Below are 17,942 nucleotides of genomic sequence, written 5' to 3' on the forward strand. Positions count from 1 at the left end.
CATAAATGTTTGAATTCAAATCACATTTGAATCCATATTGAAGTTTTATTGATACGTTACATACATAAATGTTTGAATTCAAATCACATTTGAATCCATATTGAAGTTTTATTGATACGTTACATACATAAATGTTTGAATTCAAATCACATTTGAATCCATATTGAAGTTTTATTGATACGTTACATACATAAATGTTTGAATTCAAATCACATTTCAATCCGAATTGAAGTGTTATTGATACGTTACATACAGAAATGTTTGAATTCAAATCACATTTGAATCCATATTGAAGTTTTATTGATACGTTACATACATAAATGTTTGAATTCAAATCACATTTGAATCCATATTGAAGTTTTATTGATACGTTACATACATAAATGTTTGAATTCAAATCACATTTCAATCCGAATTGAAGTGTTATTGATACGTTACATACAGAAATGAGAAAAGCACATGGAGAATGGAACAAACCAGGAACAGTTTGACTCCCAAAATGGAACAGAAAATACAAAGATGCAAAGAGATTTCAGAAGAAACAGAAAAATATATAATAAATGAGTACATTTTTGAAGAAACATGAAAGAGTACAGAAATGTGAATAGACTAATTTTAGAGAGTCATATGGTAAAGTAGGAAAGATAAATAAGACATGGTTACAGTTCATTCCATTACGTAGAAAGAAATAATTTGGATAATGTGTTAATTTATGGAAACTATTTTTCTGAATTAAGTTATAATTGTATGTACATGATTTGGATATTTAACGTATCTTTTTCAGTCATATTGCTACGATGTCTGCAATGTGGCAGTTAATAGTTATGTCTAACACTGGGGCTTCATGTCGCAGACTACAATGTCTGCAATGTGACAGTTAATAGTTATGTCTAACACTGGGGCTTCATGTCGCAGACTACGATGTCTGCAATGTGACAGTTAATAGTTATGTCTAACACTGGGGCTTCATGTCGCAGACTACGATGTCTGCAATGTGACAGTTAATAGTTATGTCTAACACTGGGGCTTCATGTCGCAGACTACGATGTCTGCAATGTGACAGTTAATAGTTATGTCTAACACTGGGGCTTCATGCCACAGACTATGATGTCTGCAATGTGGCAGTTAATAGTTATGTCTAACACTGGGGCTTCATGCCACATACTACGATGTCTGCAATGTGACAGTTAATAGTTATGTCTAACACTGGGGCTTCATGCCACAGACTACGATGTATGCAGTGTGGCAGTTAATAGTTATGTCTAACACTGGGGCTTCATGCCACAGACTACGATGTCTGCAATGTGACAGTTAATAGTTATGTCTAACACTGGGGCTTCATGCCGCAGACATGTAACATGTCCCATCTTGTTATATAATCTTGAAACCAGGTCGACCAGTCCTAACACTAACCTCTTAATGTTAAACAGATGAGGAAAATATTAATTTGTGAGAAAATTAAAAATTATATGAACAAACAAAAATTAGAGGCTTATAACATAAAATGTGAAGCTATCAAAGAGGTCAGGTACTGCAGCATAACAAGTCTCTAGAATATAACAAAATGACAAGGCACTGATTGCGTGTCCAACTACCATTTAAAGCATGACATGGAAAATCATCTAATTACCGGTAGACATATAACTGCCCATTGTCTTATGTGATCCAATTTAAGTTTTTGCCTAATACATATGCATTTGGAAATATTCTATTGATATACAAACAAAATGGTAAATGTAAAGATCTGGTCAATTGTAATGGCATAACACTGACATCTTGTCTGGGAAAATTATTTGAAACAATACTGATTACCACAATTTGAGAATGTCAGGACAAAATCAACTTTCCACTGTTTTATCAGCTTAGATATGGTAAGGAGGCTGGAGCTATTTTTGCTGTACTTACCCTTCAAGAATGTCTGATGTGCAAAATAAGTCATGACCTTAATGTATATTCTTTTTTACCTAATAACAAAAAGGCATTTGATAGATTGCAGGCTTTTTAAGAAATGCCCAATCCTACATGCACAAGTGCATGTGTATTTTCTAAACAATGTAAACTGAACTTATTTATCCTTATACAGAGAAGCTGGTCAGGGTCCCAATACTACAAGGTTTCCTGCAAAGATTACTGGTAGGATCTGCAACATTATGTTTCTGAATGACCATAGTGGAAGCCTTTTTTCCTAGTAAAATATATTTCTTTGAGAATACTTATCATATCATGATACCTTAGGAGAACTACTACTATCATGCATATCCATGTCTCTCAGATATTACCTTCAGCTTAAGGAACCAAAAGATGTCTGCCAACGTAGTTGACGGTAGGGCAGAGTGATATCCCCTTAAGAATAAATATTGGTGGTAGAAAACTTGAACCAGTCAATTACTACTGGAGCATAAGGAATGTTCTTTATCGATGTAACTGATGGGAGGCTGTGTGTGCATTATGAATTAATCTAGTTGTTATTGTTGTTGTTGTTGGGTTTAACACCATTTTTCAGCACATGATAGGCTATGCATGGTGGCCAGTATTAATGGTGGAGGAAGAACCCTGTAAAACCCCGGGAAGAACCACAGACCCACGAGAAGCTACTGGCAAACTTTCTCACATACCCACATTGGCCGAATCCTAGACTCTAACCCATGCAGACAGAGGTGAGATGGCAGTAATCCATAACAGAGAGCGCTTTAGACCACTCGGCCACAGGAATTAAGCAAGTATTCTTGAAAATATATTTTACAAGGAAAATTGGTTTTGTCTGTAAAAATGTTACCCAATCATAATACCTTCGGAAAATAAGAGGTGAAGGGAGGTACACCCCCTTACCTTGGAGATACTAGCTCCGATCCCTTGAGGTATAAGAGACTGCTTCTAGGTAACCTGACTGGAGGGGACAACATCTGTCATGGAGTGAAATTTCAAATAAGGAAAAAATTTCCCTTTCCACACATCCAGCAGTAGTCATGAAGCAACGTCTTAGAAAGTTGTTGATCGACCTGGAATGGTGACCTGTTGAGCTTTGAGTATAAAGGGGTCCAACAGATTAATCTGAACCCCTTGGCATAACATATCTTGGGGATAAAACCTAGAGAATGTGGACCCTGATCTTCATCCCACTGCCTGAATGATGCTGGTTAGCAATCAGCTCTAGACAGAGGTTTCATGATGAAAATCTGGTTACCCATTGAAGGAAGCCTGTTCTTGGTGATGAAAGAGGATTATGTCATGAGTAAGAACAACCCGTTTTGTCAGAACTGCATGTATGCTGATAGGGCATGTATTTCAATAATTCTGTCCCCAGTCACTAATGCCATGAGGAAGCAGGCCTTGTATGAAGGAGGTTCAAAGGGTCTTGTTTAACCAGGTCAATACCCAGGACAGGATCCACTTTAGGTACAGAGCTATAGTATTTGGCTGTGCGTATGTAAAGTTGGATAAGTCCTTTTATTTCCAATATTCTCTCTTTCATGATAACGAAAGGTGTCAGTGATTATGTGACAACCTTTTATCATACTTCAGATGTTAACTCTCTCTTTTTGAAACAACTGTGAATGGGGTTGTTTGAGTAGATAAGGGAAAATCCAAATTTTCTATAGAGTTTCCAGTGCTAGATTCATGAGGTTGTTGATACATGACTTCTCCCATCTGAGTCGTGTAATGAAGTTAAGGTGACAGTCTGATTATCTTGTTTTTTGTATCCCTTTTTTGAATCTGAGGAATTCAAGGGTAGGCATATGAATCCAGGCCATTCCAATCTACTGACAAAGCACTGACTGCCCAGGACTGGCGAAACAAAGGTGGGAAGTTTGGTATTCCACCTTCTTGCAAACAGGTCCACCAATGGTCGGTCCCATTAGGCACATATCTAAGTTAAAAAGGGGATGGAGAGACCATTCTGTATGTATTATTTGATTGTTCCAGGACAAAGAATTGGCTGGTATGTTTAGGCATCCTGGGATATGGTGATCGTATATGTGGATTTGTTGTTGACAACACCACTTTAGAAAGTCCCACTCCAGGTTGCAAAGGTCTGGGGACTTGGTTCTTCCTTGTCGTTTGAAACAGTCACCACAGTAGGATTGTCTGCTTCATGAAAGGAATTCAAAGTGAACTTCATCTCCAGAATATTGCTATATAGATGTCATTCACGGGGAGACCATATATTACTAGTTTTCCTAAAGAATGGTAGTAGGTGGGCTTCTTAGCCTTTCGTACTTTCATCAGATTGTAATTCCATGTGGTTTTACTTCCATAGGTATATCAGGAGTGAGCCAACTTTGGTTGCCTTAAGTCTGCAGATGGTGCTTCAACTGTGTGCAGAAGGTGAGGGTTTACTCCAGTGGGCAGAATTTGGGCCTACATTATGACAGGATAATAATTTGCAATGGGTCCATACAAGGACAATCTAAGACAAATAGATACGCTGCCATGTTGAGCAGGCCCAGTAGACAAAGGAATTTCCATGCAGTTTGAGTTTTCCTCCAAAGTAAAGAAGCCACCATATTTCAGATTTTCAATGCCCAATCCTGAACGAGATGAATTATGTTTGCCTGTGTATTGGACTATGTACCAAAGTGAACAAATTGTAAAGATGGTGCTAGGTCGATTTATCCTTGTTGATGAGAAAGCCTTAGATTTGTAAGCAGTAACACAAGGGTTATCATGTCTTGTTTTAAAATACAGTAGTCCCCCTCTTGAATGGCCCCCCCTCACCAGTGGCCACCCGCTTCTTTCAGCCAGAATCCCTTGGCACAGACGAGTTTGTATTTAAAAGTACCCCTCAAGAATGGCCACACCGCTAAAGCAACCAGCGGCCAACATATTTTTACAAAAATGTAAAATGCTCCTCTCACGAGTAGCCACTTTTTTCTTCAAATGTATCAAGATCTAATAAAAAATTCATATCGTGACGTAAGGTAAGTAATCAGATTATCTATATTGTTGATACATGTCTCCCAATGTCAATTTTCCGTTTCTGAAAGAAGTGTTGACTAGAGTACATGTAACAGTAAGATTAATATGACATCATTGTCTGTAAAAGCCAACGTTTACAGGAAATGGGCTCATCAATGTTATGATAGAGTTTTGGGTTTCACACATCTGTCAAGTTTTTCTCTTTGATGATTACAACTGGACATAATTGTCAGGATCATAAAAACTGGGTCAGCATGGACTAAAATAGATTTTGTGAATTAACACACACATACAGAAATTAACCTTGAACAAAACAGTGTACCAGACAAAGAACAAAAAATCATGTGACAACACAATTATCGTTTCCTTTATGAAGAAGGCATTTCATCCACTCAACGAAAGTTTCGTCTGCACAATAAATTGCACACAGTTAGCAGCATCCAAATAAATTATTACCAAACATTAACAATTCATCACGTAAATGGAAACATGTTATATCAGAAGTCTGTTCTTCTACTCGACGACATAAGGTGAGGTGGAGAGGGGAGACTTGCCGAACAATTTTATGTAGAAAAGACTCAAATTAAACAATTTTATGTTGAAAAGACTGGAATAAACAACATAGTAACTGATAAGGAGGTTATTCAGCAGCAGTGGGAAAATGGAGTGAACTGAAAGAGAATTATGTATGTACCAAGATTTATATGACGTTTTTGAATGGTTTTGCAATGTACATGACAACAATACCTGCTCACATATCATTCTTTCACTAAGAATAAGAAATATTAATGTATATTCTGTTGAAATAAGACTATTATTACAAGGAAAACCTTATAATAATTAATGTTACTTTTAAACGAAGATATTAAGTGCTTTGATGTAGCTTTCATACTGCGTATATTACATATACTTCTCACAAAAAAATGTAGTCCCCCTCTGGAAAGGCCAACCATCTTATAGGGCCACTTTCCCAGTGCAGAAGGGGTGGCCATATAAGAGAGGGTCACAGCATAACTATAGCTGCTGTTTTTGCAGGATATCATCCTGGTAACTTGATTGGCCATTGTATAAATGGTCCAGATATGTGCCATTACATGGTACATGAGACAAGTGAAGACCCAGCAGTTGATGTCAAGTCCAAATGGGAGTACTCTGAATAGGCATACAATGTCATTGTAGGGCGAATTGCAGGAACTTCCTGGAAGCCTGGTGAATAGTGATATGAAGGTGAGCATCTTTTAAGTCCACATAAATGACAAAGTTTCCCATTTGGATAGCGTTTAAAATACGCCATATTGAATCCATTGATAACCATGTGCATGAATTAATTGATTGAAGGCGCTGAGGGTGATGACCGGACATAGAGTGGCATTTACAAGATAGTTCAGAATGTCTGTAACCCACCCAGACTACAGAAGCAATCTGAGGTAAGGTTCCTCCTTTCCTGTCACAAGATCAAGAGATGCTGGAGGTCTGGACCCGGTAGTGGATGGAGTGGGAGGAGGAGTGTTGAAGTTAGGAGGTAAAAGATGGAACACTTCCTCACTGAAGGCTCACTCTTCACATGACATGACTTTTAGAGCAACCATCATCAGCCTTGCTGGACTGATGACTCCTGTGATGCCTAGCATAAAGTAGAAGAGTGATGAAGTTTGCAGCTCGTAAAACTTGTAGATCACCCAAATTAGAAACCATGACTTTGTGATTTTCCCTGTGTAAGGAGTCTCTTCTCATGGCAGAGTGTAGAGGGATTTGCGAAATTACATCTGGTGAATGAACATGTCTCCATAGGACAGGTTCGGCATACTGGAAGCCAGGCTTTTTATTCATTGGGACCATAATAGAAGTAGGCGCTCTGTATATGGGTAGGTGTCGTCCGAGTTGTAAGGTTTGGATGGGTTACATTTGTGTGTGTGATTTGGATTTTTAACATAGCTGTAACAATTTTTCAGTCATATCGCTAAGATGTCTGCAGTTTGGCAGTTTACAGTGATGTCATGCACTGGGGCATCATGCCGCAGACATGTGGCATGATGTCCCACTCCGTCACATCATCCTGACACCAGACCAACCAGTCCTAACACTAACCTCTTAATGCTGAGCCCCAAGGAAGGAAGCTGTTAGTACCGGATATTTGTAAGTCTTTGGTATGGCTCGGCCGGGGATTGAACCCACAACCTACTGCATCCGAGGCAGATGCTGTAACCACTAGGCCACCGGAGCGGTCGGGACAGGTTAGAGTCGTTTGATCTGTGTATCTGTTGGGTCAGGGGGAAGAGTTGTAACAGCTATTACATGACAGGAATGGAGTTGAACGTCGAGGAGGAAAGGATGATAGAAATCACCAATAATGCCGGATCCGGTTTTGGTGACTTAAGTGCTAGAACAGACTCTAATCATGCTGATTTTCTGGCGCTTCATGGCTGGAAGGGTGATGTGGCAACTTATCTCCCTTGTCTGCCAGAAAATATTGAAACCATGGTCACGAGTTCAGACTGACATTGTCGTCCATCGCTGTGCATTTCTGTTTGTTGCCCATGGTTCTAATCTGTAAGACCATTTGAGCAGAGCACATAAAACTGTTGATCCTGCACCTGTCTTTTGAACACGGTGTCAGTGCAGATTTATATCTTAAGTTGGCCCGGCAATAGATAACAGCCATTCTAACAAGCAATGAAGTGCATAGGTAAATATAATGAATACCATCTATAGGAACAATAAATTATAGGTTGTATTCCTACACCTGTCTTGTTTGGATATTGTGACGGTGAAGGGCTAAACCAAATGAAGGTTACCTGGGAAAAAAGTGATACCAGACAATCTTAATGTAAATACTACCTGTTGGAAACATCAAGGATAACATGGGCAGGTAGAACCATTGAAGAATGGTGTCCAGATGCTAAGAATGCCTAGGAAAGTTTAGTACACCTGGTTTTGAACATGGGGTGTGGTGCAGAGTTATGCCATACAATGTTTACCTGGAAATTAGATATAGCAGATGAACTAACACAGAAATGTAGTTTCCAGAGATAACATAATCATATTTATAATACTACTTGTAGAAAGGCTCAAGGGCAGCCTATACAAATAAAATCATGGAAGCATGGTGTCAGAGTGCAATGGATGCTTTGGTAGTGAACACTCACCTGTATGAACAAGCAATAACGGAATTATACAGATATAACGGGGTTCTGAAAGGCATAAAGACTTGCACACAAAAAAATATTACAGCTCAAACGTATCCTGTGAAAACATATATATATAAACCCATGCAATTGACAAAGTGCTCTAAGATATGCAAAGGCAACAAAGTGTTAGCAAGTTGAAAGGCAGAACTTTGTTGGGGTAAGGAAGACAGGTAGGTTGGAAATAGAGATGTTGTATTTCCTCGAGGCAAAAGGTAGTTAACTGGCAGGTTCATGGTTTTGGATGGTAATCCTTATACTTATACTTAAGTGGGAGATCACTCTGCCTGACCACCAACCAGGTTGGCAGACTGCTTATATCTTCAATTAGTTAGAAGTAGTGTAGTATCTGGGACAGCTAGATCTGTGAGGCAGTAGTTCTCTCAACACTCAGAGAAGAAACTCACATTGATAAACATCTGTTTTAGGTCACATGTGTAGAACATCGGCAAACATAACTGCTAAAGCTATTTTTCTTGGACTATTGTCAATTTGATTCTTTGATCGTAAAGATAAACATGGAAAAACATAATTGGGGCAAGAGTACAGGTGGCTAAAGAGAGAAAAGATGAAATCAGTAACAAAAATCTGTCAAAGAGTTTCAGTCAATTTTTAAAAATCAATCCAGGTTTAAATATTCACAATTGACGGAAATGCAGTTACATCAGATTAAAAAGTTTTATCTGTGTACACAGTTTAATATTTTTTCAAAAAATTAAAGTTTTAGTGGATTTTCTAACATCTAATTTTTGAATGATTTATATGATGTCCCACTAGTTATCACTTGATCAAAAAACAAAAAAAAGGTTTCAGATCATATAGAGGACATAAATATTACTTTAACAATTAATTTATGGTGAAGAAAGAACTATGGTGTCCCAAAATATATGGTAAATACGGTATAATAACTCCCACAGAAAATGGAGTATTTATATAAATAGATGTGTATGTACTGTGAATGTTCTTGCTTGTGTAAACATCTTATTATCAACTTGCATTACTTACAGACAATAACAGTTTGAAATGCGTGAAAAACGTATTTCATCAAGTGGGTGAAAAAAGTCTGTCTATGAGTTTTCCGACAAAGAGATGAAATATATCCATTATTCACTCAAAAAATATAACATTTAAAAATTAAATTCACTTAGTATAAAAAAATATACATAAAATGAGGAACTCAAGATAGAATATTTCTCACTTATAACTAATTCACCCACTCTCTGAAAATAAAATTATTTATAATTATCATTGTTATATCATGGACTTATGAAATAATGTTTCATGGACATATGAAATAATATGTTTCTTGTTCTACCTCCTCCTGATTATATGGTAATGACCTTTGGTTCAATCATGTTTTCCCTGTCGATATATGCCTTGTATTATCTATAATACTATTGGAGCCAGGTATGTAAACTGCAGATGAAATAGTTTACTATGACCAGTCATAAACATATAGCTATACAATGCAAAGTCATCTTGCAAAACAGAAAATAATTTACCTGGAGCAGGCATCAACATTATATGCATCCAGGACAAAGCTGACTTGGAAACCAAATGTCTTTTGTGTCAACCAGACATCAACAACATGTATATTGGGCAGTTGACTTGAAAAGTAAATAGTGTTTGTCTTGACCAGACATCAACATTGTATATGTGTTTAGGGTAAGGTCGACTTAAAAAATAAATCGTTTTTATCTGGACCAGACAAATTACTTCAAAAAAGAGAACCATAAATGTCAGTTGATATGCTCCCCCACTGTTTAACTGTCGTCTATACAGGCAACCCACATTATAAACAGAATTGTATTTCTTCTTTCATTTTTACATTCTCAGGCTTCTTCTTCAACAACAGACAAGCCATCCACAATGTTTGTAGCATGTTTGTGATGAAGAAATAATGTTATTGTATGGGAATTATTTAATAGTCTTCTTTACAGGCTTCCTCATCGACAACAATACAAGCCATCCACAACGTTTGTGGCATATCTGTGATGAAGAAATAATGTTATTGTAGGGGAATTTTTTAATAGTCTTCAAGAAAGATGGCTTAAATATTTGCGCAGAAAAAAATATTTTCTGAGTGACCTTCACCCTCAGACACCAACAAAAACAGAGCTCTTCTTTGCTATAAGTGCATGCCACCCAAACATTTGGGCCCAATTTCATCGTCTGTGATGCAGAATCAATGTTACTGTATGAAACTGATTGATTTTCTTTCAGCCATCTATTTTAATATCTGACCTATGATACAAAGATCAAAAGCTTTTTCAAATGCCAGGTGCAAACCATTTACAAAGTTTGGTCATGATATCATATGTAGTATTAACGTTATTTTACAGATACAATTTCTGTCAGTATAAGTAATTGACCTGTCATCTTTACATCCCAAAATCAATAAAGTTCTTCCTTTCTCCAAGTGCAAGATGTGCACAATGTATGATAAATGAAGAAGGTGGCAAACTTCAGGTGAGCAAATCATTTTTCTCCTTTCAGTCAGTGACTTTCACCTTTAATATTTTTATCTAAGAACAACAGGATTATACCAAACCTAAGTACAAGCTGATTGTCAAAAACTAATGTTTACTGTGTGGAATTAATTGATTTAAATAGATGGATGGACAGCCATTAATGAGTACTGACAGGTGGTTGGGCAACTAATTGGTACAGTGAGATGAATGGGTAACAACTAATTGATACAGACAGATGAATGGACAACACCTAAATGGTACATACAGTTGAATGGACAGCCACTAATTTGTATAAAGAAATGGATGGACAACAAATTAATTATACAGACAGCTGAATAGATAACAACTAATAAATGGACAATAACTAATTGAAACAAATATATGACAACTGAAGCAGACAGATGGATGGAGAAAACTTGATACAGGAGACATCTAATTGGTACAGACATAGAGATGAATGATAACTACTGGTACAGACAGATGGGCAATTAATTGGTACAGACAGATGGATGGTCAACAACTAGTTGGATAAGTAAAAGGCATTTGAATGATTGCTCAAGTCACACTTTCCATTAGGCCAAGGTCACAAAGATGTATCCTGGCAAATGTCACATTATGTGTGGAGCATAAAACATTTCCATAGACAAATAGATCATCAGCTAGACTGAGACTACACATGGATTCGTAATCAAACATTTTCCATGTATTATTTTTAAAGCAAACAAGTACAGACCTATCAGTTCATGGGTGAGTTTTCCTGTCTCTTCAAATTCATACCACTTGCTAGTGATGGCAGGGTATTGCTTGATGAATGTCTCAGCTGTGATTAGAGACTTCAGGGCATCAATCAACCACTGTGGATCCAACACAATCTTCTCCCTCAATCCTTCAAGACTGAAAACCACATACAAAATACTGATTATGGAGACTTCATACATTATTTCCCTTCTCCGAATAAATCAGTAAGTACTGATGTGTATTTTTATCTCAAGAAACCAAACAATGGGGTGATTGCTTTTGATAATTTTTTGCACAAACATACATCAGTAAGACATAAAACTGTAACAAATGTATAAGTTACTTGAATCAATTACTATTAAAATTACATGGAACAATTTGTTAATCAAAAAAGCTTACATATTTTGCTACCAGAAGAATCAAGCCAATGTTAAAGACTTTGTGTAAGCCAAGGTACAGTTCAAGATTTTGTGGAAGTCAATGTTTAAGTTCGTAACCAAGTTAACAACTCCAAAAATGACAAGTCAAGTGCTCTGCAGGAACATTTTTATGGCTTACAATGTGGAAGAGAAATAAAGTGTTATACAGAATAAATATATGTGCATTATAATACAAACATAATTAATATTCTTTTTGTTTTCATGTGTTATTGATTGTTCCATAAAAATTTTGTTAATTCACATGTGCTTAATATGCTGACAACACAGCCTGACCTTTTGCTAACAGTTTTATCACACCATTTTGACAATGTCTGTTACTGTCTGACAAATTTATCTTGTCTACTGATGTATATAAGCAATAAAATAGAGTACCCAAACCAAGTTTCATGATTATTGGCAGTCCGTATTGGCCAAGGATATTCACATGGCTGCTGTGTGACTAATTCTGAAAAGACTGTTTGCACAGTTGCCAAGAGACTATTCACATACCGCCCATTGCATAATCTACTTAAAGCAGCCGTTCATATGTCTGTTATGTGTTCATCCGTTTATTTTTTCAAGTGATTATAGGCAAAACTGGTACAATATTACACTCTCTCTGCTGCATCTTTTACAGTAAGAAAAACATTTCTATTACCAATGAGATCCATAATTTTATGTAGATAAATTACCCACAATGCATGTATAATCAGGCCACATGTCCTAACTGGATGGTTGGAGAAGCCAAGCACACAAATGAGCATACGTTCTCCGTATATTATGCTTTCACTTAAATGATGATTTGTGTGGAACAATCGTTTTAAGTGGTAATGAGCTACAATGAATACTCATCTGTATGTGTGTGTGCGTGATTTGATTTTTAAAAATTTCAGTCATATCGCAACGATGTCTGCAGTGTTTATAGTGATGTCTAGCACTGGGGCATCATGTTGCAGACATGTAGCATGATATTCCGCCCATTCACATTATCCTGACACCATACCAACCAGTCCTAACACTAACCTCTTAATGATGAATGGCAAGTGAGGCAGCTGTTAGTAACATTATTTTAGGAGTCTTTGGTATGACTCAGATGGGGATCGAACCCAAGAACTTCAGTTCAAAACCCTATGCATCTCAATGGATTGTTACAATCTCTTAACTGACAATTATTGGAATCATTATTTTTTATTTCACATGATGAAAATCATATCTCCCACCATGAGATATACCCAATAAATGTAATTACGTCCTTTCCTGCTTTTATTCACAAGAATCTGACTATTCCTGTTTTATTCTTCTGTACTGATTATTAACACTTTGTAAGAGACTAATTTTCCCTTTTGTATTCAACATGTATATCCTGCTGGAGATCATTTTATGAAAATGCTATAATGAACAGTTTGATCTTGATGATGTTTTGTATGAAAATATATGTGCAGATTAAATTGTATGCAGTACTACTGTAAAGTAAGTTTGGTTCTCTAACTCCACAACCTTCAGCAGGCACTTAAGTCATGAAGAGTGCATGTCTATATATCTTAGCCATAGCCCTCAGCAAGAAAATAAGCGCAACTGTGACAATTCCTCCTTTAACAACACTGAAGGAGACAGCAAAACAAAATGATCACTATGAGACTTTCTTGCCATTATGTTGTAGGCCCTAAAACGCTTTGACCAGGATATTAGCCCATGTTGCAGCTGATATTTCTGCTTGGGATATACCCAAGTCCAAGTGTGGGAAACAGGAGGAGCCATGAAGATATCTGATACCTGGCGGCAGAGACCAATCAAATAGTGTAAAAGAATGGACAAACAAATGAAAAATGTTCAAGAAAGAGTGCCATGGCTATATTGGGCACGAGTACTTTATTTTCCTTGAGAGGACAATGCAAAACAGAAGATCTCCCCAATTAGGAAGTGACCAAGATCCCTCCAAGAAATGAGTGGAAGGTTCATCCTGACATCAAGAGGAAGAAGGCTTTCTTTCCCTCCCCCACTAAGTGAGGCAACTCTGTTACCAAGTCACACACATCATTTGACCAAAGATGTGCACAACCCATAGACACCATGAAGGTTGGATTAGTGTCCCATGGGGCCTTTTTATGCTCATACTCACCCACACCTTGAGACAAATTATATCACTAATAGGGAATACAACACAATATAATGGGAAGTAGACAAGGGTAGATACCAGACACCAGTACTAAGACGAGTTACAATTAACTAAGCACAGTGTGAACTTTCGAATTATGAATTACATGAAATTTTAAGTTGAATGCATTGAACAATTAATGTCTTATTGCATTTAAGGCAGAAAGTCTTTGTGAAGGGTCACTTCGACCTTTCTTCGTTCATCACCCCCCATGTCAGTGTAAACTTCAAAGGAACAGCATTCCGACCCAGTGAAATTGACCAGGGTATCTTAACACAGTGATTAGAAAGTAAACAATTGAGCTACCAATCCTAACCGCTTGGTAGGAACCTATGCCAACTTATCACATTTTCAAAGAGAAATTGTCACGCACTGTCGTACACAGATTCTGAGCTGTCTAAACCTGATTAAAAGGAATTATTTCTTTGGGAAAGATTAGGGACCACTACAATTGTTTAGAATAAATTAGGGCATATACTTTAGAGCAATCTGACTTTAAGGTGACGACCCTAGTCGAAATTCTTTAGTCTGGAAATTTCCTGGAAGAGGAAAACTTAGTCTTGACTCCGTGGAAAGTCTAAAGACCTTAGTGCTTTCCTCATGAAACAAGAAAAGGGACCACGTGGTGATCGTGTAAAAAGAAAGGCATGTTTTGTGCTAAGACACACAAGTCCTGAAAGAAAAAACAGCGATAAGGTTGTTTTATGCAAATGTGTTTGCTATGACTAGGTTCCATATTATACAGCATTTATTCAATTCATGGAAATGTGTTGATGCTAGAGTTGTTATGCAATTTATTTTATTCAATTTCATGGAAAGTGTTGTTGCTAGAATTGTTATGCAATTTACCTTTTAATTATACAGTTATTAGTTCATTGGTTGAATTAATTGCATACGATCCAAATGTTCATATGTGTAAGATTTCATAGGGTTATATGAAATAACTTTCCTTGTTGTTAGGACGATATCGATCATCATGAGTTAACGATAATTACCTAATTATATCTGATTTTGTAATGCCTGGATAATGTTGTAGTTAAGGCATGCCATAATATAAACTATCATGATTTTACTCAGTATATAATGGAGTAATTTAAACGTACACTTCAATGCATCCTTAGCTTACCATAGAGGGAATTAACAGACATTTCCACTCCATCAGGTTAAAAGTCTTTCTCTCACCTGTAAAGTCAATTAGAATACATTTCGATTCCTACAGGGAAAATATAGCGTTTCTCTCATATGAAGAGTGAATTAATAATTGCCATTTCAGCTGGGAAAAATAGCCATTCTCTCACCTGAAGTAGAGGATTGTGCCCATCTCATGATGGAATCTAAAGAAGAGATCAAGTTCATTGCTGTCTTCAATCCTAACAGATCCTGACTCATTTATCTCTTCAATGAGACTGCGTGCTACAACCTGATGGAAAGAAATGTAAAGAGTTATAGCCTAACAATTAAGGTGTTAGATCCCATTAGCATGACAACAGCTACAATGTGTGATGAATGCAATGAAATTTGATAGGTCCTAATTAACAATAAAATAATCCGTATCAAATTACTTTCAAACTTAATGTGTCCTAATTAACAATTTACACACTTCAAAGTTCTCTTAGTAAACCTTCAGATTATATGTTGAAAAATGGGACATTTTTAAAATCTATCCCTCAGTAATAAAACCTAAAATATACTAAATAAAAATAAAATAAGAGGGGGACTACTGTAGTTCTGTTCCAGACTTCTTACACAAACTTTGCTCAAGATGTATAGTCTGATACTCAAATTATTATGCAAACACCATTCTATATAATGACCATCGCCATTAACCTTGTAACTCCAAAATCAATAGTCTTATACATTATCAAAAGAGTAAGCCATCTACAAACTTTCATGAAGATATATGGTTGGAAACTAAGATTTTGCACAGATTTCTTTTTTCATTTTTGATCTGCAGGCTCTATGGCCTCTGACTTTCTGACACCAAAATCAATAGGTTTCTTTGCCCCCAGTGAAAGATATCCACAAAGCTTGGTACAGTTAGATCATGTAAAATCAAAGTTACAGTAAAGGACAAAAGATAGAAGAATGGATAACACTGTAAAATTAAAAGATTTACCTTTTGAAAGTATATAAATGTGAGAAGAATTTTCTTGTCAACATTACCTTGGCACCAGAAGCTTTCAGTGTCATGATAGCTTGTTCCAAGGGAAGCCATCGTGCAGGTCTTTCCTCCCCCCAATCGGGCTGCTGTGAGGCCAGTACAAAAATTCTTTGTTTCAACTCTTCTAGCATGGGATCACTCTGGGTGTTATCAATGGCAAAATCATCCATCAGGTGGCATATGGTTGGCTTGTCTTTCAAAATGTAGCGGAGTTCCTTAAAGTACTTATCAATGATTTCTTTTCTAGATTTCTGTAAATAAAATTAATTAGACTGTAATGGTTTTACATGCAGTTTTGTGAATTTTGTTCACAACATGACTTTCTAAATCAAGCAAATCAAAACCAAAAACAATGTCTAATAAGGGAATACATCAATACATTAAATTCAGTTACAGCCTGCCACACCTAACAATGTTATCTCAGATGGGCAGTTGATATTCTTTCTTAAGTCAGACCAATTTTCAGTAGAGTGTGTTAATTTGTCCAGTGATAATGTCTAGTAGTGTACTAATCTGTCCAATGATATTATCCAGTTGGACATTTAGAAAGTTCAGAAGTGTAATCAGAGATGGATGCAGTGACAATACACATTATGTTCAACTAAAAGGCTTGTCAATGTCAGAAGTGTAATCAGAGAGTGATGTAGTGACAATACACACTATATTCAACTAAAAAGCTTATCAACGTCAGAAGTGTAATCAGAGATAGATGCAGTGACAATAAACATTATATTCAACTTAAAAGATTGTCGAAGTCAGAAGTGTAATCAGAGATAGATGTAGTGACAATAAACATTATATTCAACTTAAAAGATTGTCGAAGTCAGAAGTGTAATCAGAGATAGATGCAGTGACAATAAACATTATATTCAACTTAAAAGATTGTCGAAGTCAGAAGTGTAATCAGAGATAGATGCAGTGACAATAAACATTATATTCAACTTAAAAGATTGTCGAAGTCAGAAGTGTAATCAGAGATAGATGTAGTGACAATAAACATTATATTCAACTAAAAAGCTTGTCAAGTACATACGACCTCATTGCCTCCAGTACAGTGTCAAAAATGGAGGTTCCAAATCCCATGTAGCTCAATGATGTATTGCTATGTCTCGACTTATTGAAATCTGTTCCATCTTTTTAACTTACAGATGGTGACATTTCCCATATCAAGACACACTTAGGTCAACACCTAATTTTCAGAAAACATAACTATTACCCTTCCAGCATTTTCCCAATAATTCAAAATATCCCATTTTATTCTGTGCTATTTAAATTTTATAAGAGACTTTCTGTCCCTATTGTTTTGAACATGTATTGTCTCTTGGATGATATGTTTAGAAAATATTATAAGCAACAGCTTCATCATGCAGACATTTTACATGCAAAAATGTTTGCAGTAAAAAGCCAATGATATACTTCTGTTAAGTTAGTCTGGTTCCATGACCAACTCTGTTAATTATACTATGAAACCTTGATCCAAAACAAACACAGACAACCAAGTATCGCAATTTCACCATATTAACAGTATTTCTATAATTTTAGTTATTATCAATCATTATCAAAACACTGCTGTTTACTTCCTTGTAACCTGGCATTCAGAGTATCATTACTATCCACTGCCATTTGCTTCCTTATACCCTGGCATTATGTGTGTATCAATCATTACTAACCACTATTGTTTATTTCATTACAACCTGGCATTCTGTTTATCATTACTACTAACCAATGCTTGTTACTTCCTTGTAACCTGGGATTACCATCCACTGTTGTTTACTTCATTATAACTTGGCCTTCTGTTTATCAATCATCACTACTAACAACTGCTGTTTACTTTCTTTTAACCTGGCATTATATGTATCAATCATTACCATACACTGCTGTTTACTTCATTGTAAC

General features: G+C 36.4%; 1 protein-coding gene across 1 annotated transcript in view; it reads right to left on the bottom strand.

Moving 5' to 3' along the window:
• LOC149807443 (uncharacterized) overlaps positions 1–17,942 on the bottom strand; it is a 50,299-nt gene that overhangs the window by 19,212 nt on the left and 13,145 nt on the right. Inside the window, exons 5-7 of the mRNA XM_089955958.1 lie at positions 16,049–16,297; positions 15,184–15,305; positions 11,307–11,467 (exon numbers count right to left, since the gene is read on the bottom strand). Of these exons, the coding sequence (XP_089812084.1) occupies positions 11,307–11,467; positions 15,184–15,305; positions 16,049–16,297 (532 nt within the window). The remainder of the gene's footprint in view (positions 1–11,306; positions 11,468–15,183; positions 15,306–16,048; positions 16,298–17,942) is intronic.

This window comes from Sinohyriopsis cumingii, chromosome 1 (assembly GCF_028554795.1).
Source record: "Sinohyriopsis cumingii isolate HCF-2022 chromosome 1, ASM2855479v2, whole genome shotgun sequence".
NCBI lineage: Eukaryota > Metazoa > Mollusca > Bivalvia > Unionida > Unionidae > Sinohyriopsis > Sinohyriopsis cumingii.